Source organism: Triturus cristatus, chromosome 12 (assembly GCF_964204655.1).
Source record: "Triturus cristatus chromosome 12, aTriCri1.1, whole genome shotgun sequence".
In the NCBI taxonomy this organism is placed as follows: Eukaryota; Metazoa; Chordata; class Amphibia; order Caudata; family Salamandridae; genus Triturus; species Triturus cristatus.
In genome coordinates, this window is record NC_140595.1 from 296,350,780 (window position 1) to 296,373,173 (window position 22,394).

General features: G+C 45.5%; 1 protein-coding gene across 11 annotated transcripts in view; it reads left to right on the top strand.

The window, feature by feature from the left end:
* The window catches only part of CCDC102A (coiled-coil domain containing 102A), an 820,703-nt gene that overhangs the window by 636,155 nt on the left and 162,154 nt on the right, over positions 1-22,394 (top strand). For all 11 annotated transcript variants that reach the window (XM_085636974.1, XM_085636976.1, XM_085636977.1 and 8 more), the window contains one exon: positions 1,585-2,736. In XM_085636974.1, coding sequence (XP_085493100.1) covers positions 2,155-2,736 — 582 coding nt within the window. In that variant the 5' untranslated portion in view covers positions 1,585-2,154. The remainder of the gene's footprint in view (positions 1-1,584; positions 2,737-22,394) is intronic.

Sequence of the window (22,394 nt, forward strand, 5' to 3'; positions counted from 1 at the left end):
TCTTGTAGATAGATCTTGCCTCGATGGGATGCCAACGAAGGGAGGATAAAATGGGTGTGATGTGGTCGCTTCTTTTGGCCCCATATATGAAACGAGCTGCTGAATGGAGAAAAGATTTAAGGGGGGACAGGTGGGATTTGGGGAGGCCAGTAAGAAGAGAATTGCAGTAGTCCAGTCTAGAGAGAACCAGCGATTGGACCAGGGTTTTAAGGTCTTGCTCCGAGAAGAAGCGACGAACCCCCAAAGAAGGCGCAGTTGGTATCGAGCAGACTTTGCAATGGAATTGATGTGGGAGAGTAGATTGAGTTTTTTGTCGAGAATGACACCAAGGGATTTTGCACTGTCGACAATGATGGGTTTATTGTTAAGTAGATTCATCTGATCCATCCATGATTGAACCGGAGGAGGAGAAAGTGAGGAGGAGAGGAGGAGGAATTTAGTTTTGGAGGAATTAGAAGACAAGACTCCCCCGAATTGAGTATCCGCAACGCGTCATAAATCACTTGCAGCAGGGCTGTTACATTGCTGCAGTTTTGAATGAAGCCATACTGGAAATTGTCAAGAAGATTATTGTCCTTGATATGACGGGAGAGTTGTTTTTCGCTACATATCTTTCTGTGATTTTCGCAAGAAAAGGTAGGTTAGTGATGGGGCGGAAGTTGCTGAGGTCGTTCGCATCAGCGGTGGGTTTTTTAAGCAGAGGGGTAACCTGCCCAGTTTTGAAGGAAACAGGAAGGGAGCCGTGACCCGTCTCCACACTGTCCATCGGGAGTACTTCCACTCAGACCGACCCTTTACCAGGAGAGGATTTCTTATCCTCACTGCTCTCCTGTCCCAAGTGGCTACTCTCTAAGTGACATTTTATGATTTTCCAGACGCGGACACTTACTCTGTCCTCCACAATGTCCCCGGTGAGTGTGTTGTCAGATCAAGTCCCCACTGTCCCAGGGCATAGTTTTCTCTGTGCCCTTCACACTGTCAGATGTGAGTTTTTCTTTTACTCGCTTCCAACTTTCTAGTGGGTGGTACTTCTACCCCTGACTTCTACACTGTCCCAGGCTAGGGATTTTTATCCCGTCCTAGACACTGTCTTGGGTAGGGATTTTTATCCCGTCCTAGACACTGTCTTGGGTGAATACTTCTTACACTGTCCTCCTCTCTCCCAGGGGAGTACTTCTTCCACAGCCCACCACACTCTAAGGTAAGTACTACTTCCATTGTTTACGTTGCCCCTGGAGATAACTTTCTTCCCCTGATCTCCACACTGTCCCATGCCAGGGAGTGTGCACATGCTTAGACACTGCCCCATTCATAGTTCCTTCCTTCATCTGTCCTGGGCGGTAACTACCTTCTGGCTTAATAACACTATATGTGGAAAGGAACCAAAGCGCTACCTCCTCGGCTGCGTCTGTTGCCATTTTGATTGCAGGCCCTTGAAAGCAGGCCCTGCAGAACCATCTCTCACCCTTTACTAAACAGACTTCAGCTGTTGCTCTTTAGCTGCCAAGAAGCAGTAGTTTGTTGTCTGCGTTTCATGTTTTGTGGCCTCTTTGTAACGTACTCCTTGATTTTCTTTCTTTTCAGGTCCTCTCGGGTAGCGATGACTCTACACTGAATGAAGACTTTGTCTGCAGATTCGAGCCTTCCTGGTGACCACAAACCTTAACATCTGGTGTGAGAGCTCCTAAGCCCATTGCTCGTCGGTGGGTTGCCCTGGTGCCATCGAGCTTTCAGCGGACATGCATACATCCTCTGGAATAATACTTGGATCTCATCTAAGAGTATGCAGACTTCACTGAGCTGGGCTGCAGTCCTCCTGCATAGTAGAGTTTTGGCCTAGAAGATGGAAGGGCAACTGCACTGGAGATAAATATAGTGCCACTTCCGCAGTTGTGTACGTTCCGCGAGATCCTAAAATCTGTGTGTGCTGGCATTGTCTCCTTGCTCATCTGATCCTAAAATCTGTGTGTGCTGGCATTGTCTCCTTGCTCATCTGACTACACATAGGAAGCTGCTGCTTAGGAAAGTATTCACCTCAGTTACAAAGGTCTCCCGTCCATTGCTGAAACTCTGGCGTTAAATAAGAGAGACCGGGTCTGGGGGAACCCAGACACTTTAATGAGTCTGATATCACCTCTCTGTTAATTCCTCACCATGAGCCAGGGCAACAGTGCCAGCCCCAGGTTGTTGGACTCTCCCCAGCTGAAGGTCAACCTGCTTAACTTTGGGGGCTCGCAAGCTGATCACATGCACATCCCGGACTCTTTGTCGCCCTCTCCTGTCAGCATTGCATCCTCACCGGGACCCCATATGCCACTTCTAAGTGGTACAGTCCTGGATGGTGACTGGGAGAGCCGTGAAGAGCTTCGGCTGCGTGAGCTGGAGGAAGCTCGTGCTAGGGCAGCCCAGATGGAAAAGACCATGCGCTGGTGGTCTGACTGCACTGCAAACTGGCGGGAAAAGTGGAGCAAGGTACGGGCCGAGCGCAACAAGGCCCGTGACGAGGTACGTCAGCTGCGCCAAAAGTTGGAAACGTTGACCAAAGAGCTGACTGGCCTTAAGCGTGAGAAGCAGGAGACTGCCAATGAGAACGAGCAGCTGAGGCAGGAGGTGGCTCGACTGCGTGGTGGCGAGAAGGAGATGGATAATCGGGAGGCATCAGAGAAGGAGACGGCGGCTTCTCCAGAACCAGAGCCAGTGAGGGACATATGCTCTGAGAAGCTGAGCAAGAACAAGGTGAGGTACTGTAATGGAGTCTAATGCAAGTGCACACGGGAGAGGAAAGCAGAAAGGTAGTGGTCATTGGGCTTAGAGCCTGCCCAACATTTCCATTGGTCACTTTATTGCCGCTTATTGCTTACTTCTTATTCATTGGCTTTCGTTCCTCTACTTCCCTCTTCTTGTGTTGTCCTCCAATGGAACATAGCCTCTTAATTTTCCGAGTAGTACCCTTCCACTACTCACTTTTAAGGAACTATTTTGATTTAATAAGCAGTCCATGAAAGTACATATGTTTTCTAGCTTTTTCCTGTTTGCTTCTCTATCCCCTAAAATATCCCCCCATGCTCAGTGCTTTTCTCCCCTCGTATGCTTCCCCCATGTTCTGCGTTGCTCTCTACCTCTTCTGCTGCTCTTCACCTACAAGGAAAGCATTTTTATATTCTTAAAATCGTTTTTTTTTTTAAATTTACCAATTCAATAGCTATCTTAGATCAATAATAAAGTAAATCTGTAGGTGCACGCATGTGTGGAGGTGCATTTACATACTTCATAATGTATGCGTGCCTAAGGAATGCTGCAAATGGCAAGTGTCCATGTCAACATTCCTTTTTTTTGTGCCAATGCTGCCCATCATCTGTAAAAAGCTGCATAGTGAATAAGTCTACAAGGTAAGACCAATTGGGTTTGCCAACCCTTGTTCTGTAAGATGGTGTGAACATTTTTGGTGTCCATATGGCTTTCATTATAGCTTATCAAGAACAAATAACATGATATAGGAAAACCACCTTAGCTTTTGCCCTAAGGTCTAGAAAATTGCAAATATTGTGGACATTGTTTACAATAATGCCCTAAGACAGCCTTAATTAAAAAAAAAAATATTAACAGGAATCTGTGCGAGAAAAAAACTATGATGAAAAGTTTTTAAAAAAAAGTGTTTTGCATTTAGTAGGGTGAATTTATAATCCGAAAAACCCTGGACTGAATTGACCACAGATAACCATTAAAGCTTTGTCCATTTCTTGGAGCTGTCCGGGAATTTGTTTAGAATTACTATCCCAGAGGCTAATCAGCGATGCCCAAAGGGACCAAGGTCCTAAAGTTCCTTGAGCTTAAATGCAGGTGTCGAGATTGTGCGCAAAAACCTGTTTTAGACACCCCCACCACTAGGGACTCGGCACTGAGCATTGGTCATCAATCTTTTTGAGTCTGACACAAAAGAGTTGGGTTTAGGTGGGTCTATTTCGAGAAACTTCTCACTAGCACGTATCTCTTTGTGTTCGGGTGCAGAGAAAGCTGCGTTGCATTGTACCTGTGAGCCTGTCCTATGGGCATCTGGATTGTGGAAAGGTCTTGGAAATTGTCCAGGTCTTAACTAAAAAATTGCTGGCAAACATATGGGAATCCCCACTTGTTTCCTTTCTGTTTTCATAAGCTATTGCCAGAGTCTGTTTCAGGGCTGAGCACAAAATTGATTGAAGGAAATTATTGAATTGCCCTAAATCTCAGGAATTACTCTCTAAATATCCAATGTATAGGGTTTTAACTCCTTTGTGCTTTTACAGATAGTGACCAGCCATGTGTAAAATAAAGTTGATAATTTTCTTAGCATATGATAACATTCTACAGTTATCTTCAATGAACACCCCGTCATGCTCTCCTGGGCACAAACTCAGTCCATACTATAAATATTCCAGTCCTGATATTCTTTATCCTTGCCACATCCTCTTTCATTGCCTTCAATAATGTTAGGCCAGATAGTTGGACCAAGTCTTGCTCTCCCATGTGAACCACTAGGAGGTCCTGACAGGCTCTTCAAAGAAACAGCTCAGGTAGCATTGGCAACAATTGCCCCATCTCTTCCCCTTCAGTATACCTCCCACCTGCTGCTAGGCAGTCATAAAGAGCAGCCACATGGATGGCTGTCAGCAAAATTTGCAGTCTAGCGGACCAATGAGTGTCCCACAATGCAAGTCACTGTTTTTCCTGAAGCTTTGAGCTCAACCTACGCAAGAACGTAACAATATTATTAATATGAAACAAACTTCACTTGTCTATTGCACCCGACCTGCATCTCACATAACACTCACAAAATCTAGAGCACAATAATGTCATTATTCTGAAGTCCTAATCTTGCTGCCTCCATAGCAGCCTCAGTTGTAAATGAATGTGTGACAAACCTGCTAACTTCCCATAAATGGTGACTGCTGCCAAACCCCTGTCAATCAATTCTGGAACAAAACGCATTACATCCTGATCCAAACCTCTCTTCCCGCTGCCCCTCTGCCTGCCACTATTTTCCCCGAGTTAAGATTCTCAAGTGTTACTGGACACAGAATGCTCAGCCAAATTCAAAATAATAATTCCTCAGGGACCAAATTGCTGGCGTAGAATCATCTTCCTCTCCTCTGCCCCAGGGGCCAACTGTCGAAACCTCTGCCACTGCAAACAAGATAAAACGTCAGCTATGTCATGGCTCGTTCCAGGGAAATGTATTATCTTAAAAACAATATTGCAATGTAAACAACTCCACATACACTTCCTCAAAAGCTTCAGCACCCTTAAATCTCTTGCCTTCTGTATGTTCACTGACTGTATCACTGCCCTATTATCCACATTAAACAAGACTTGCCTGTTCACAGTTCCTTTCTGCAAACTTACAGCACCACCAGCAAAAAAAAAGAATTCAAGAAAAGCAGTACTCTTGCCTTGGTTCAACCAGTGCTCCGGTCACTGCTCCCTCCGGTTACTGCTCCATGCACTATCTTCGATCCCACAAAAGGCCAAAATCAGCAGCACCTGCTGCATTTGAGAAAATCTGAACATGTCTGTAAGAAACTGGCTCTATATATACTGCACCAAAGTGAGGTACAGTGTGTATAGATCCAAGTGTCTCCAGAGGTTTGGCAGAGGTTAAAGTTAGATAGAACCTTACTCTCTAAAGTGGTAGCTTGGTCGAGCAGTAAGGCAGTATCAGAGGACAGTGTAAAGCATTTCATGTACACACTCAGTCAGCAAATGGTCTCACACACTCAAGAACTGAACTCTAGGCCAATTGTTTTGTATAAAAAAATATGCTGTTTTATTTCTAGAACCAAGCAAGCCTGGCACAGGTAAGCATATAAATACTTTGCAGTAGTAATAGACTTGTTTGAACACAGTTCCGAATTGCAGTATAACTTGTACTGATTTCGATAACAGGTTTAAGAAAGCAGTTTGCAACACATTGCAGGTTTAGTGCATTCAATTGAATGGGCTTTTTAAGAAAAATGCAGTTAATTACTTTTCAGATTATTTCTCTAACAGGACTGGATCCTAGATTCATCCCAGGGAAATTTCCTGAAAACAGGTGAGTAAATGCGTTTTGGTTAAAGGTATGATTTTTAAGGAATATTATTGTATTTCAAAAGTTGAAAGAAACTTTTTCACATAGAATCACCAATGTTATCCTATGGGAGGAAATTCACTTAGCAGGTAAGTTAGGTTATCGTTTTTCTTACTCAGTGCTGGATCCTGGATTCAGCACTGGGACATTTCCTTAAAACAGTTGAGAAATGCGTTTTGGTTAATCGGCTGATTTTTAAGGAATATTTGCAGTTTCAAAAGTCGACAGAAACTTTATGAGAGAAAAAGTGTCAATGTTATCCTATGAGGAAAAAATTAGTTATCGGTTTTAAGGTAAGTAATTGTTCTTTTGAGTTAGGATTCTGGAGTTAGACTCAGGGGTCTCCCAGGGTCAGTGATGCACTGTTGTTGCACCTTCAGCGGCACTCAGGCAGCCGGGTGCAGAGTGTTGAGGCCCAATGTTATCCTATGGGGGATAGGGGGACTCCGGTTGGTGGCTGCTGGCAAGCTGGCCACAGGGTTGTGGGAGCAAAGCTCCTAGGGTTATGCTCAGGGCACATTGGGGACCATGTTAGAACCAAAGCGACACCCTCAGCGGCGCTAGGGCAGCCAGGTGCAGGGTGCAGGTTTGAGGTCGGGCATGCCTTTGAAGCTTCTCCTTCCTGAACCCTGCCCATCCTGGGGGAGGAGGCTTGGCACCTCATCCCAGAATGTGCATTGTTTCAGGCCCCCGGGAGCAGCAAGCTCTCGACCCAGGGGTCCAGAAACATGTCTGGTGGTGGCAGCCTGCGCAGCCACTCAGGTCACTGGGAGTTGGTCGAGCTTCAGGGGGCATTGCTAAGATGCCCTCTGTTGTGCATTTTACATTAAATCCCACACTGGCATCAGTGTGGAATTAATGTGCTGAGAAGTTTGATACCAAACTTCCCAGTCTTCAGTGCAGCCATTATGGGGCTGTGGAGTTCGTAATGACAACCTCCCAGCACCATATACTCTTAATGGCAGCACTGCACTTACAGTGCCCAGTAATGGACCTGGGTACTGTAGGGGCACAGGGCTCATGCACCTGTACCCACACCACTGGCATAGGGCACCCAGCTAGAGGGGTGCCTGATGTATGCCAGGGCAGTGGTTTGTGGGCATGGCACACAGGGATGTGTGCCATGTCGTCTTTGTTTGGTTCTGCTCCCGGACACTCAGCCTGCAAAGGCAGTGTGTGTGTGTCAGGGTACAGGGCCTCTAAGGGTGGTACAATAAGTGCTGCAGCCCTTAGGGGCCTTCTCTGGTCACAGTACCCTGGGTACCTATGGTACCATTTACCAGGGGCTGACATGTGGCCAGAGATGCCAATTGGGTTTAGGCTTAAATGCAGTTTTAGGGAAGGAACACAGGTCCTGGGTATCTGATTGGCAGGAGCCCAGGGCACACTCAGTCAAAGTACATCAGCAATTCAGCAAAAAGTGGGGGCATACCAGGCAAGAAAGAGGGCACTTTCTCACAATGTCCATCCATTTCCTCCTCCCCATAAACATGCTCAAACCCTAGAAGTGCTCAAGAAATGCTATCATACTCTTAAATCTTGCCTGTAAGACCAACGTAGCCCTCACTCTGTGATGTGGTAGCACAGCTCCTGAAATGGCCAAACCTATCCCCCTGCAGAAAGTCCTACCAGCCCAGACCACTCCGCAAGTAAAATTAAGATTTCTCAAAAGAAGTTGAACCTTGTGTAACTCCAATTTCCATGTCTCACTCGCTTGCTCAAGTGAAATTTGCCTGCTCACATAAAGAAATGATCTCTCTCACTTTTTCAACTGGTAGCCTAGCCTCCATCTTCAGGTATCTAGTTCAATGCCAAAGAAAATCAAAACTGTGCCAGGGCTCACTGATTTCTGGGGCCAGTGGCATCCCAAATTACTCCAGTACCAGTTCCTGCTCAATACCCCGGCACATTCATATGAACCTCCCTCGCCAACAAAAATAAAATCATACAGATAACGAGAAACCAACTTATATCCTGCCTTCTTCATTACCACCCATTAGAATAAAGGACCGAAGCACTCAAAAAGAGTGCAAGAAATCGTGCAACCCACTGGTGGCCTTCTGTCCACATATATAGTCCCTTCAAATTGCAGCCCCAGCAACTGAAAATCATCTGGATTAACTGGAATAATGCGGAAAGCTGATTTAATGTTGCATGTTGCCAATTCTGCTCCAGTACCACAGTTTCTCACCAGCCAAATTGCATTATCCACTGTGTCATTCCACAAAGATGTATCTTCTGGTGCAATGTAATCGTTCACTGATGTCCCTTCAGTCCAAGATAGATAATTAATAAAACGATAATCCCCTAGGTTTTTCTTAGGAATCACACACAAAGGGTATACTTTCAGATCAGGTAATAGCCCAATAAAAAATGGGCCTGCAGTCCTTCCTTCTAGAACTTCTTTTCTCAATTTTTGTCTCACCACCAAAGGAAGCTCTTCACCTGATCTCAAATTTTCCGCTCAGTGTTGCTGCCTAGAACCCTGATAATCTAGTCTAAAACCAAATTTAAAGCCCATCTGTAGTTTTTTAGCGGTATGTTTACCTGGATAACGTGCCAGCCACCATAACATTCTTTCCAATATAACTGGGGTTGGTGCCCTTGTGTAGAGGTTGACTCTGCTACCTCCTGCCCCTAAAAGACGACCTCTGATTGCTCAGTGGCTTCTGCCCAAAATTGTGTAAGTGGGTGCCTGCCTCCGCAGCCTGAACACTCATGCCTGTAATGTAATTGATGGTAACAAGCCCTCCTGTTAAATCCCTAACAAGCACCCCCCGGTATTATAGGTTGTCATCTTTCAACATTCCCCGCCTGGATGGAGTGGCCTAGATAGCGTTCCCGACGCACGCTGGCACACATTAAAAACGTTGAATATCCTTTTGCCATGCCAATTCCTAATCTTCCTCCTTAAAACCTTCTTTTTCCTGAATCTCTCTATAAAGTAGTTTAAAAACATCAACAAATTCCCCCTCCCAAATCCTTTTTTTCTTACTCAATAAATGGGCCCCCAAATGCATTGTTACATATATGTAAGGCTGCTTTTTATCCTGGTCGCTCTTAGTCACCACTTCATCCTCCTTTTTATCCGAATTCTTTTCCCCATCATCTTTATCTTTCAGCTGGCCTTCTATAGGCTTGCTAACTTTACCAGACTTCACCTTTCGCAAACTTGTCTCCTCGCTCTAAGTCTCCTGTGAGCCCTTTTTCAATGAAATCATCACTTTCCGCAGAATTTCAAGTAACACCATCGCCAAACCTTGCTAAGTTCACACCATTTTTTTTCCCATGGGGCCCCCCACATCCCATACAGACCACCACTTCCCCATACGTTGTTGTAACTGTCCTGTCTATCCGCCTTCCTTTTCCCGCATTCTTCCTTCAGAAAAACTTATCTTTGCAGCCCCTGTCACTGGGTGAGGTGCTTTGTCTGCACTTGACTTCTGAAACACACCAATCTTCTGACCCCTGATAGAAATCACATTCCACAGCCAACTGTATGCCTCCAGCCCATCAACAGACCCCCTAAATTCAACAATCTCACTTTCTTCTAGATCCTCCCAATCATCCTCATGATTCAGTAACAACATCCAACTCCCCACTCACACACAGATGCTCACCATCACCCACACCCCATCAGACACACTCTATTCTGTAGTGTACCTCTGAGAAGGCTGAACAGAAGATTGTGCTCCCTCATCAGAGTAGCCATAAGTGACCCCCTCTCTTCTGGCTGGTGTGTTTGAGCCGCAGATACCTCAGCCAGTGACGCCAGCATATCCCCAGCCTCAGTTACTAGCATTGTGAGGGGAAAATGCATTCAGACCTCTCCTGCCTGGAAGGTGTTGTGACGGGTGTACCACAGGACAGGAGTTGGTCGTAGATGTATTGATTCACGTCTTATCTCAAACAGCACCAGGAGAAAACTGCCGTACTGTTTTACAAATACATTCCTTCTCAAAACTTAGAACACCAGTCTGACCGTGTTCTACAAGACACACAAGTCCTGTAACAGATTACCACAACATCTTCCTTTTTTCGCATTGAATAACATACAATTGACTATAGGAAATTGTATTCAATTTACTAACAATACCATTAAATTGGAAATAAAATAACTCTAACCAAAGTACAGTTAAAAGGAAACGTAAAAGATCTACGCTTAGTCAAGCATAGAAACATTCTATTATCAGACACTTATACACAGAATTTTCCTAACGATACCTTTAAAGGTTTTCTAATGATTCTACTTGGACGAGTACCCATTTCCAAATGGACCATCCTCCTCCATGCATCCACAACATGTCTGCTTTTGACTTTCATTACCCTTGAGCAATTCCACCATTGATCACCTTTCACTTTAACCGAATGGCCACTACCATTTGGGGAAAACCACTCTAAGGGACTGTGAGTTTGAGGAATTACTTGTACATTAGGCTTAGCATGCAACCCCAACCACTTCATCTAACCCCACTGTAGGAGAGTAGGATCTGCACTTATGTTGCCCCCACTTTTTTCCTGATGTATACACTGGTTTCTGGCTATAGTCAGGCTGGGTCCCTGCTAATCAGGGCCCCAGTCTCACTGATCTCTCTAAACAACTTGGTGTGCATATTAGATGCACTAGTGATTGGATACTGTCGTACCTTATGAGCCCCTAGTATATGGTACCTTAGGTACCTAGGGCATTGGTACTTCACAGGCCTACCAGGGGCTGCAGCATGTATTATGCCACCCCTGGTAAGCATTCTCAATCTGACACCACAGGCCTGCTACTGCAGCCTGTGTGAGGTAGTGTTAGCACTCCTCACTGAGGTATAGGTTCCTATATCTCACCATACACACACATATAAACCTATCAGCCACCCCTATTGCAGGCCCTAACAATCCTGAGGGCAGGGTGCTTGGTTTACTATGTGAGGGGGTGCTTCTGCATGAGCAGGACCCCTCTGCAGCTGGCAGAGTCTATTCTCTGCTGCTGTTTGTGGATGCGGTTAAACCATATACTCTTAAGTGCATTATAACCTTGCGGTAAATGCTAACTTTGGAATGACTGCATCAAAACATGTCGTGTTTGGTGTCAAACAATTTGGAATCATACCCCCACACCAGTAACTGGTTTGAGAGTATGATCCCTCCCTTCTAGAGGGGATGACATGTACCCACTGTACTAAACGGTAGAAATCTTCTAGAGCCCTGTCATCACAAAATGGATGCCACCAGCACAGACACTGGGCTGCCTTCCTGCTGCTGACCAAAACTCGCAGTGGAGGAAGCCCAACAAAAGGCATCCTGTCACAGGGAGGTGTCACCACCTCCCAGACAGGATTTAGTGTATTGGAGCTGGGTGGGTGCACTCTTAGAGTGCTTTGAAGTCCTGCACTGGGGGAGCAGTAGGCTCCTCTGTGCATATGCCAGCTCAAACCAGTTCAGGGGCTACCTGCCCCTGCTCTGGCGTGAAACTGGACTAAGGGAAGTGGGTGTAACCACCCACTACCCTGACCCTCCTAGAGGAGTGGTCATAGAGCTAGTCCCTCCCCTATCTTCACTATAAGATAGCAAGCATTGCCAATGCAATTCAGATTACCCTGGACGACGCTCTACAAAGAAGAATCCTGGCCCTTCGACATTCCACTATCTCTGGAAGACTGAAGAATCTCCTTTGGAGTCAAGGAGTGACTTCCCTGCTTGGCAGGCCCCTGTAACTTCAATTGACGGTTGCAAACTTCACCGCTCCCGCCGGAGTCCGAAGTCCCTGCGTCCCCTGAAGCAGATTTCCTGACCTCTCGACGGCCATTTTGAGTCCCCAGCGAAGCTGTGGCATCTGGACCCCACGAGTGATGAGGAACAGCAATACCAGGGAGCCTTGCACTGATTTCGAGTGCAAACCCTAAACAACGTTCTACGAACTTGTGCTTTGGACCATCTGTAGTCCAAGTCCCTAGCAGGTCTTGTTCCGAAAATCAGCGGCCTAACCCATCCCGAGTGACCGTGGGCTCCTGTGAAACTTTTCCTGCAAAGGCGTCTTTGCGGTTACTTGCCCGTTGGCTAGTGACTCACCCGAAGACTTTCTAACCAACTTCAAGGGCTCTCCTGGTTGCTCCGGGCCTGCCCTCACTTACCCTCGCTGGGTAAGTCCATCAGACCTTGCTGGTCTGCATCACTGACTATCTCCAGTCCACACGAGACTTGCAGTTGCCAAGGCTTGTTGGCGCCAATCCGGTTGCCGACACCGTCATCAGCTGCAGACGTCATGGGACCCTCCGAATCCAGCTGCTGGTCATCTTCGATCCCTCTTGGACCTCGTGAGCGAAGAGACAAATCACCATCGACGACCTGAAATGACGCGACATCAGTGGTCATCCATCCTGCTGGCCACCGGTCACTGGCAAGTGACTTTGAACACTGTCCCCTCAATTTTCAGGTCCTCTTCATCTTCAATCCACCTTCGTATTCCAGCGGACACCTCTTCAGTCGTCTCAAGCAGCAAGTCTTCATTGGTCTCCATTGAAAACAGCAACGCGACCCGACACCAAAAGACACCTATGCACCCGGCTTCCCTGGGTGAGGTAACTCGTGCACTCCGGTGCCCAAGTGTGTGTTGGCCCTCGAAATACTTACCCTGTAAGTGGCTTGCTTGTTGACTTCACCGAAGTGCCCTAAAACTTTAAAATACAAACCGCGACTTGCTCCATTGTAACCTATAGGAAACCCGCGGCTGTGTTTAGACACTGCACGCGTCTCCCGTGGGCTTGTTACTTACCTGCTAACACTGCAGTAGTGAAGCCCCAGCGATTCCCAAGGCCCTAGGCTTTGTCATTTTGCAAGTCAACTTTGTTAAACTATTTTCTTAGTATATGGTCTGGTATGCCCCTAGGGCTACAGCCTTATTTGTGCTTAATTTATTGAGAACTGTTGACATTTGAATGTGTATCTGGGTTCTAATCTCATAAAGAGATTAGTAGAGTGTATCTAGAAAAAAATACATATATATTTGATATATATACCTGTGTGGTGTCCTTTTCATTTGGTAATTCAAGAGATTATAAGGTAAAACAAGCTGCTTTACATTCCTCAGAGACTTAGCCTGAAGGCTGCTCTCCACAGCTACCACTAGGATAGCTTTCTTTAAAAGGTTGTCTTAAACCTATCTACCATAAGAGTCGAATTGGACTGGTGCAAGGTGGCCACTATAACTTGTGACCAGCATATGCCAGGCCAACTTCTCACACCCACGATCCAAATCGGTGATGTAAGACATTAAGTGAAGGCGCAACGAAACTAAAATACATAGAAAGAGCACCTCTCACTTTCCACAATCCAATCTCTTAATCACACAGCGGTACGAATAAATAGATGTAATTCCACAACAATTAAAAACACAAATGTCAGTCAATAACAGTATTGAAATTGCCCTTCAATCTTTCTCAGCCATTTAAGAAATAGTCATTTTTATCTTTGTAGTGCTTTTATCTGAAAATGTGTAGTCCCTTTGCTCGCAAGCATTTGTTTTCCTGACCCAGTTAGAGAAAACACTGGCTATTTTCCAAATACCACAAAATCTCTTGGCCCACTCCCAGTTCAGACTTTGGAAAGGGGCTTGGAGTTTAAGTGTATTCTCCTGGAGTCGGTCCACTGACATCCGCCCTCAGTTTTGCTAAGGATAACCCAGCTTCCGCTGATGCCGTTATCTGCCCTTTAGTGAATCTACTGGAGTCCCTAGTGGTGTCCTGTCAATGTTTTTATGTAAAGGACGTCACAGGGTGTATGCCCTGTGACAGAAAGCTTGGATGAACAGTCCTTTTCTTTCAGATTGGAGTGGCTAATGGAAAATGCCAGGGAATGCCTTGGACTACATTCTCTTTAAATCCACACTGCCAGCCATAGTCCCCTTTGAGTCCTAGATAGGTAAGTCTCCTGTCTCTAAAGACTGATGGAAACCTGTACACTGGGAGGCAGACTTTCACTTTGGGTCAGACACCCAGCTGGGTAGACTCTTTAGCCCTAGCTATTGGCCCCTGGCTCTGCTTCTCCGAGGTGAACCCCATTAACCTGAATTCATGTGGTTGACTAGAGGAAGGGATGGGCTGCAGCTCCAACACGTCTGCATGAACCTAACAAACTCACATCAGACTTGGTGGCTTTGGAAGCTAGTCTCCCCATTGGTCGGTTCTCTCCTATCTTTATTTTATCCTAGAGCCTCTGTACTCTATGGTAGTAAACGGGGACTTCCAGTGTGGTCTACTTGTCCTGGTTGCTAGACACTTCAGTGGTTGTTTGGAAGCTGTGTCTGACAGGTGACAACACTCCTGCTGCTCTAGGGTGAACCTTATAGAGTAGTATTACTCTTGTGGTTAACTAGCAGTGTTATCCTCTCTGTCACTCCTCCACAGCTTCTGGGTAGACCCCATCCAGCCTTTCCCTTCTTGGTTGGTTTGGTAGCGGAGTTCTCGTAGGTTGCCACCCCCACTTCTGGATGATCCCCTATGCACATATCCTGCTCGGTGGGAATCTGTGGGTTCGGTAAGTTGCTCTTATGCATCTGGGTGTGCTCATAAAGGGCTGGAGCACCCTATGCTCATCTTTAAACCCTACTGTTGGAGCTAAGCACAGACCATGGGATAGACCCTTGCCCAATGGCCCAAAGGTGGTAGCTTTCATGTACATCTTAAGTATGATGTTGGCCTAAATCTGCTTTGTGGCACTATCACAGAATGTTGGAAGTGTTACTATCACACCAACTGGACTCCATCTTAACATGTTGCAGGGCTTCAGAGTTCTCATATATGATGACAGACACTCTATAAAACACAAAAAATAAATACTTCAAAGCGGGGTACTGTCTTTCGTATATTGCTCGGCACTCGATCGGAGCACACTTCTGAACTTCGAGTATGACATCAAAATTCTTCCCACTTATACCACTCTGTAAACCCACATTCTACCAGGCATAGCAACAAACTTTCGCAATGCTTTTTTTTCAATCCATTTTCCATCCTTTTAATTTTTTTTATCATCATTGTGTGTTTACACTGTCTTCCAGTTATATTAATTCTAAACCAATAGTACCTTTCCTTTGCACTAATAAAAATAACATTTTCTGTGATGTACATTAAAATTTAAGAGGGTTTCAGTACCAGTTTTAAGTACACTTGCCTGCTAGGAAGCGCTCGTACTGTTCTTTTAAAATTACTTTCAATGTTCATGTTGTTTAATTCTAAAATTGTATAGTATGCTAAGGGCCCAGCACTTTTTGGTGGCAAGATTTCCTTTTTTACCTTCTTTGTTTTTATTTTGCGGCATATGCCCACAAGAAAACATTTTTTTTTTCAAAATGATCATTTTAACAGCTTGCCATGTCAAGACCTATTGGCTTTGCCAATGCTTATTAGGTTAAGCGTCTAGTGACAAGAGAATATCTACTTGCTGGGCACCACCATGTGTTTTTTCTCAAGGCATCCTGGTGCTACAGCGATTCAGTCCTTAGATGATATTTACAGTCCCTGTGACATAGACTTTTCCCCATTAAAAAAAAACAAGCCTCAACATGATCCAACGGCTGGCAGCCAGGCCAGGGCTATTGGCTTTGCCAATGCATGTTTTTTTTGCCTTCTGACCCTGCAAACTAGCTCTCTCTGCCTAATCATTTAACTTTCATCATTAACTCTTATAACTTGAGCTACTTTATGTCTGAAGCATGTGAAATCAGCAGGGATGTAAGCTGCTGTAATGCAAAAATGAACAGAAAGGGTATTCTGCAACACACCCACAATAACAAAACAGATCACAATATTTCTTCAGAAGAATGCGTGTAAGATTCAGGACCCTGGCCTTAATCCCAGTCGGAGCATCCCTGGCCTTCATCCTTGTGAAGTTAATAAAATGCGTATGGCTTGGTCGACCAATCGATTGTCATTTAGAGCGCTACAAATTGGAAAAATGTGCTGCGACATGCACCACATAAATAAAAGTAATTATGTATTTCATTAATGATTAAACAACACGAATTTCAGTTTTACCTTGCAGGAGTGACGAGTGTGGTTTCTGTGGTTCAAGATGAGGAAGTGTCTAGATCAGGCCCTCCCCTTGTCTGTCCCTGATTATTGCTTTAGAAAAGCTGATAAGACCCAGATGCAGAGATCTCACACTTCATGTACCCATGCAGTGGATGTTCCTGCTTAGAGACAGCCCCAGTGCTACCTGCTGTTAGAAGCATCACTCTACACAACTTCTCAGTCTGGAGAGCAGCCTGTGGAGGACAGTTAAAAGAGAACCACCCCAAACCCGCTCTGACGTTTGAGACTGTGGAGCCACATCCCCTGTTGAGCACCGCAATCTCCACTCCTGCTGTTCCTGTGCCATAGGCCATCACCCCACCACCGACCATGATGTGCACAATGCTCATGACCACACTGCACAGTCACTCTGCACCTGCCAGCCTGGTTCACTTGGGCCTCCCAATCAGAGTCCTTTCGAACACCAGCATAGTAGATCCCAATAACGATCTTCCAGCTGTCATTGCTTCTCAAGGTCCAACCACTACTTCAAACGAAATTGTACTGCTGACCAGATCACCAGTCATGCTGGTTAAATTAATGCAGTGCGGTTCACACATGCCGGCAAAAGAAACTCATTACCAAGTTACCGCATGCCAAAAGTCACGCTGCAGGGTTGGCAATCAACTTGAAGAAACAGGACCGCATCACACCCACCCTAATCACTCTACTGGCTCTCATTGTAGGCCAGAAATAAGTTGAAAGTGCTGTGCAATCATGCAGAACGCGTTCACAACCAAGGATTTTAGATACAGGCAGAAGTGGGTTGTGCATTGTGTTCCAAACAGAACCGCCTTTCAGCTAGTACTCTGACCACCTACCAAGCAACGATCAAGAGCTGAAAAAAAGGCGCAATATGGAAATATACGGCCAAAAGCTGGGGGACATCCTCCCCCCCCCCCCCCGCGCCATGTGGGCACAGCCACACTTTCTGCACTTCCTTGTCCTACAGAAAACCGAACTGTTCAGTCAGCTGCGTGACTGAGACACAGGATTCCCAGAAACAGCTAAAGAACTCTGGATGACCACAGCCCTGCTGTGTGGATTCAAACCACACTGTGCCCATAGAAGTTCATAAACTGCCCTTATGCCTCTGACACTAATTATCTTGAGGCAGAACATTTCCCACCACCTCAATCCGTGGCCATCTGCCCACAACCCTTTGGGATCAGCCCCACTCTAAACTAGAGGCCTTGGGGCTAGCCCAGGGACTGGTGGATAGCATGAAAGACATGGATCATGAAAGGCATCGCCACACTGGGGAGAGCTCATCTGCAGAATCCGTATCTAGGAATGATCATTTTGGGTGACCTCGGTCTGAGGAAGCGCCTTGAGACCCTACGGGTATGTAGCGCGCTTTATAAGTGTCACTGATTGATTAAACTGTGTGTCTATCCCAGGCATGAGAGCCCACATGTGGGGGGCACCTCACGGCAGATTCCGAGCGGTGACTGCACCTCTGATGAGTTGTGCGCCCCTTGGATCAGAGTGACCATCTGCCCACGTTCCCTCAGACAGGCCTTACATTCATCAACACATGCCACATTCACATGTTGCATCCATTACCTTCTAGTTCTTCAACGCACTTGCTAGGGAACATAATCTTCCATTCCAGAGATGTCAGCCCTTAGACACTACCCTGCAGCTCCAAAAGAGGCCGGCGAGGGTCACAACCACACACCCTGTGGTCTGGGTTAGAAGGCATTCGACTCAGTCTATTCTCATGACATTCCTAACACGTCCATCGCGACCTCCCTCTTCTGTAATAGGTTAACAGCCAGGACACAAAGAAGAGGCATGGATTGTGTCTGAAGTTGAGAAAAAGCATCTTGCCAGGAGCTCATAGTTGGAGCAGATTCTGCGGTATGGGTGACGGGGTTGCCTGGATTAATTCCACACAGCTGAGACTAATTTCCTATTTCCCAAGAAATAAATGTGTCTGTACAAAGGCATAATCACAGGAATTTAGCATTATTGGGGTCTGAATTAAAACACAAATTAGCTTCTCCCTGGTTTCTGTATTCAGGTTTACAACATTGCTTAAGTTGGCGCTGTGGGTCAGTTGGTAAAGCACCTGTTCGTTGTGCTGCCTTTGTAACCTGCTGGTCACAGGTTTCAGGATTGCTGAGCGTTTAGTAGTATTTGGTTTCTTATTGTTTTAAACCAGTTACCTCATTGTATTGTAGCTTGACTCGGACCAGCTGAGAGAATACAGAAGCTACTGCATATGCAGAAAGATTAAAAAAATGTTCAAGTCATTGAGGGTCTTATATCACCACATACTTTTTTAGGTCTCGCCTAGTGACGTAGCGCATGCCCTGCGCGCCTTGGCGAGACCTATTGTGGTCAGTTTGGTGGGCGAAGGGGGACAGGACATGGCACGCACACGGCTTGCAGTGTTAGCACAAGGACAGGAGATGTGCACGGGCGTACGGCTCGGTCGCTCCCTCCCTCTCCCTCCCTGCGCGCACGCTGCATGCACGCTGTTTGCCTGCTCGCGGTTGCTTTCACTTTTGTTGCCGGCTCGTTTAGAAAAGCTAGAAGGTTCCCAGCACTGTGCTCGCCTCTCCCTCTGGGCCTCGCTTTACAACCTGTATTTGAGGCGCCCTTCACAGCAACAGTATCTGATCAGACTGACGTCGTATAGCTGTGTTTTATTTTGGTAATACTCGCACCGCTGAGCAAAGAGCCTTTCTGGTGATTTTAAAGTTGAAGACGGCGAAGCTAATTATCATTGACGTCGTTTGGATTTCCGTCAGCGTTAGGAATGACACCGCGATATTGCATTATTCCCAAATCCGGCAGGCCCCCCTTTCTTAGTGTTCAAAAAACTCCTGATTTGAAGATATTTAAAAAAACTTCTAACATCCAATTGGTACTTAGTGGTTAGATCCGCAAACTGCACTACTCCCTCTTGATCCAACAGGTCCCCTATCTGCCCTATCCCTTTGCTCGCCCATTCTGCCATAACATTATCCGCAAAAATCAATTCCGGGAATGACCTATTCCGATATAATCGGGTATATCTATTGAATCTACCTATTCCAAATTTTTTCATGAATGCAGTCCAGATCTTGATAACTGCACTAACTGTCTTAAACCTAGTCCTCTTGTAATATGAAAAGTCGGTACAATTCAGGAGACAGTTTTCAGCTTCTTCACCAAAAACCACTGCATATACATCCGTGGAGCTATTAGTGACCCTGCGGTCGTGACCCCCCCCCCCAATTAAACCCTGCATATATTGTAGTGCCGCGGCCCAATAATACAATCTAAAATCCGGTGCACCCCACCCCCCCCCCCTTTCTCTGGAAAGAGAAATAAATTTATAAGCCCTCCGTGTTTTCCCCTGAGCCCATATAAATCTATTCAAAATTAACTCTAATGCATGGAACCACCTAGCCTCAAAATACAAGGGGATAGATCTAAACAGATAAAGAAATTTCGGCAAAATTACCATTTTAATTATATTGGTACACCCAACCAAAGATAAATGAAGATTGTTCAATCGTTCCAAATCTAGTCGTACCGTTGCCATGAGAGGGGTCATATTCTGCTCCACCACATTTTCCACCTCTGCAGAAAGCTCAACGCCGAGATATACTGCCGTCCTAACAACTCGATTATCATTACAGTGTGTATACCCATTTTTAACAATCTGTGTCTTAGTGCTGTTAATTTTATACCCTGAGAGCTGCCCAAAGCGGGAGGCTTCATGTTCCACCTCCCTGATGGCCTTCGATGGATTAGACGTTATAATGGCTACATCGTCCGCATAGGCCAAGGTTTTACACACTCTGTCATTAATCACTACTGCAGGTATCTTATCGTTGGCCTCCAGGTTACGTAAGAATGGGTCCATAAAAAGGGCAAATACCAAGGGGGATGACGGACACCCCTGTCTAGTCCCTCTGCTTATCTTGACTGTTGGAGAATACCCTCTGTTGACCCTTATCCTAGCCATAGGATCTCTATATAATGTCTGAATGGCTTTTATATATCCCTCCCCTATGTCATACCATCTCATAATTGCCCAAAGGTAATCCCAGGAAACCCTATCAAACGCCTTCTCCGCGTCTAAGAATAAGGCTGCCATAGGGTCTCCCAGGACCTCCGTTGCATCAAATAGTGTGACTAACCGCCTAATATGCTGGGTAGTGCTTTTCCCAGGAATAATACCATGCTGCGTTGGGCTAACCATGCTCTCAATGACTCTACCCAATCTTTTAGCTAAGATTTTAGAAAATATCTTGACATCTGCGTTCATTAACGTGATAGGTCTATAAGACCCGGGTAGTAACGGGGACTTTCCTTTCTTCAAAATTATTATGATGTCTGCTCCCCGCCCCAAGAGTTAGGAATTGATTCCCCTGTCTGTGCTCGGCTCAAAATATCGAAAAGATCTTCAATAAGTATATCTTGAAACACCTTATAGAATTCGAGTGGGATCTGGTCAGGGCCGGCTGCTTTGCCTGAGGGAAGACTATTCAAAGCTGTTGTGACTTCTTTCAGCTGAATTGGTAAATCTAAGGCTGCTTTCTCTTCCTGCTGAAGTTTCGGTGGCAGTAAGTTACTAGTGTACCCTACAACATAAAATCCCTGGTTTTCACCCTCCCGGGAGTACAGATCAGAATAAAACTGTCTAAAGACTTCTCTTATGGCGTCGGGGTCTAAGATCAAATTACCCTGTCTATCTGTAACCTCCTTGATATCCGCCGCGGATACATTCTGTCTTGTACGGACGGCTAATATGTGCCCCACTCTCTCACTTAGTTCATATGCATTCTCTTTTCTTATTAGGTAACTAACTGCTGCTTTCGTAGCAATGTTCTCAATGATTTCAGTTTTGATAAACATAATTTTGAGCAGCTGGTCCTCCAGAGGTAGATGTAGTTGAATCCTTGAATAAGCAAGGGGGGGGGGGATTGTACAATACGTAGTTTTTATGCAGTATTAGCAGAAGCAAAACCAGATGATATCTCCAAATATGACGCTAAATGGATGAGCGAAGTTATCCATTGAATCGGGATTGTTTCAGTAATCATTGGTCCTTGGACATACCGTCCTCTGTTCAGCTCCACTGCAGGCCCAGCACTACAAAACAATATATGCTCTGTACTATACTCCTGCTAGAATTTGCACAGTGGGGGGAGGCACCAAGGGGACTAGTTGCCCAAGATGCAACTCTTTAGGAGCAGATATTACTCATATATTTGCATCTTGCCCTCAGCTATATACATTAAGTCGGGATTTGGAAATGTTCTTAGCTACATATTTAGGTATCCAAGTCTCGCTTACACCGACTTTGGTTCTGCTAGGGGTTTGCCCAGACCCGGGGGTCCCACATCGTGAATTCCTGTTTATAGCAATGGCAGTGTATAGATTAATTATTGCCAGGGCTTGGTTGGATACAAGACCCCCTGTCATGCACCAATGGCTGGCAAGCTTACTGTCCGCCTACAATTTGGAAAAAGCAATCTATGCACGCAAAGGCAAAAAGAAGAGGCAACTTGGGTTGAAAATTTGGGAGCCTATAAGGAAATGGAAGGAGGAAATTGTGTCATTTTAAGGACTTTTTTCTTATACACCTGAGCTTTTTCTCTGTTCCATCTGTATATATATTCATTATATCTTTTTAATGTTCCTTCAGGTTATGAAGTGATGATCAAAAAATATCAATGATGTATGATTATTTTGTTATAAAGTAACGTCAATATTAATTGAGCTAATATTGTATATAGGTCTATTTCATTGCAAAGTACTGGATAATGCTGTGATAATGATGCATTAATGATGGAAGATAAGTAAGACTTTTAAAACTAATGAAAATGGATAAAAAAACAAAAAAAAAAAAAAGGAATGACACAGCGGTTTGGTTTCGGCACGATTATTTCCGGTGGTGATAAGGAGGCCGGTGGTGCTGCCCTCCGGCCGTCGAGAGTGCAGGCCCTTAATCTGATGTGAACGGATAGATAGGTGCAATCATAGGCTAATTCCATTATTGCACTGCTTGGCGTGCTAGTTCTGCCTAAGCAGCATCTGTCAGAGTGAGCCTCGTCACTTGGATCCCAGGTGTGCTGCAGGTCCGGCTGTACTGTCACAGCTGTGCAGTCAAGCACACACAGCAGGCGGGTAAAGAATGAATGCTTCGGCAAATCCCATTACGCCCTTCCCCTTCACAAATGAGGAATCCATTGGGGTGCACATAACACAGGGACGCGGCTTTGCCACTTCAT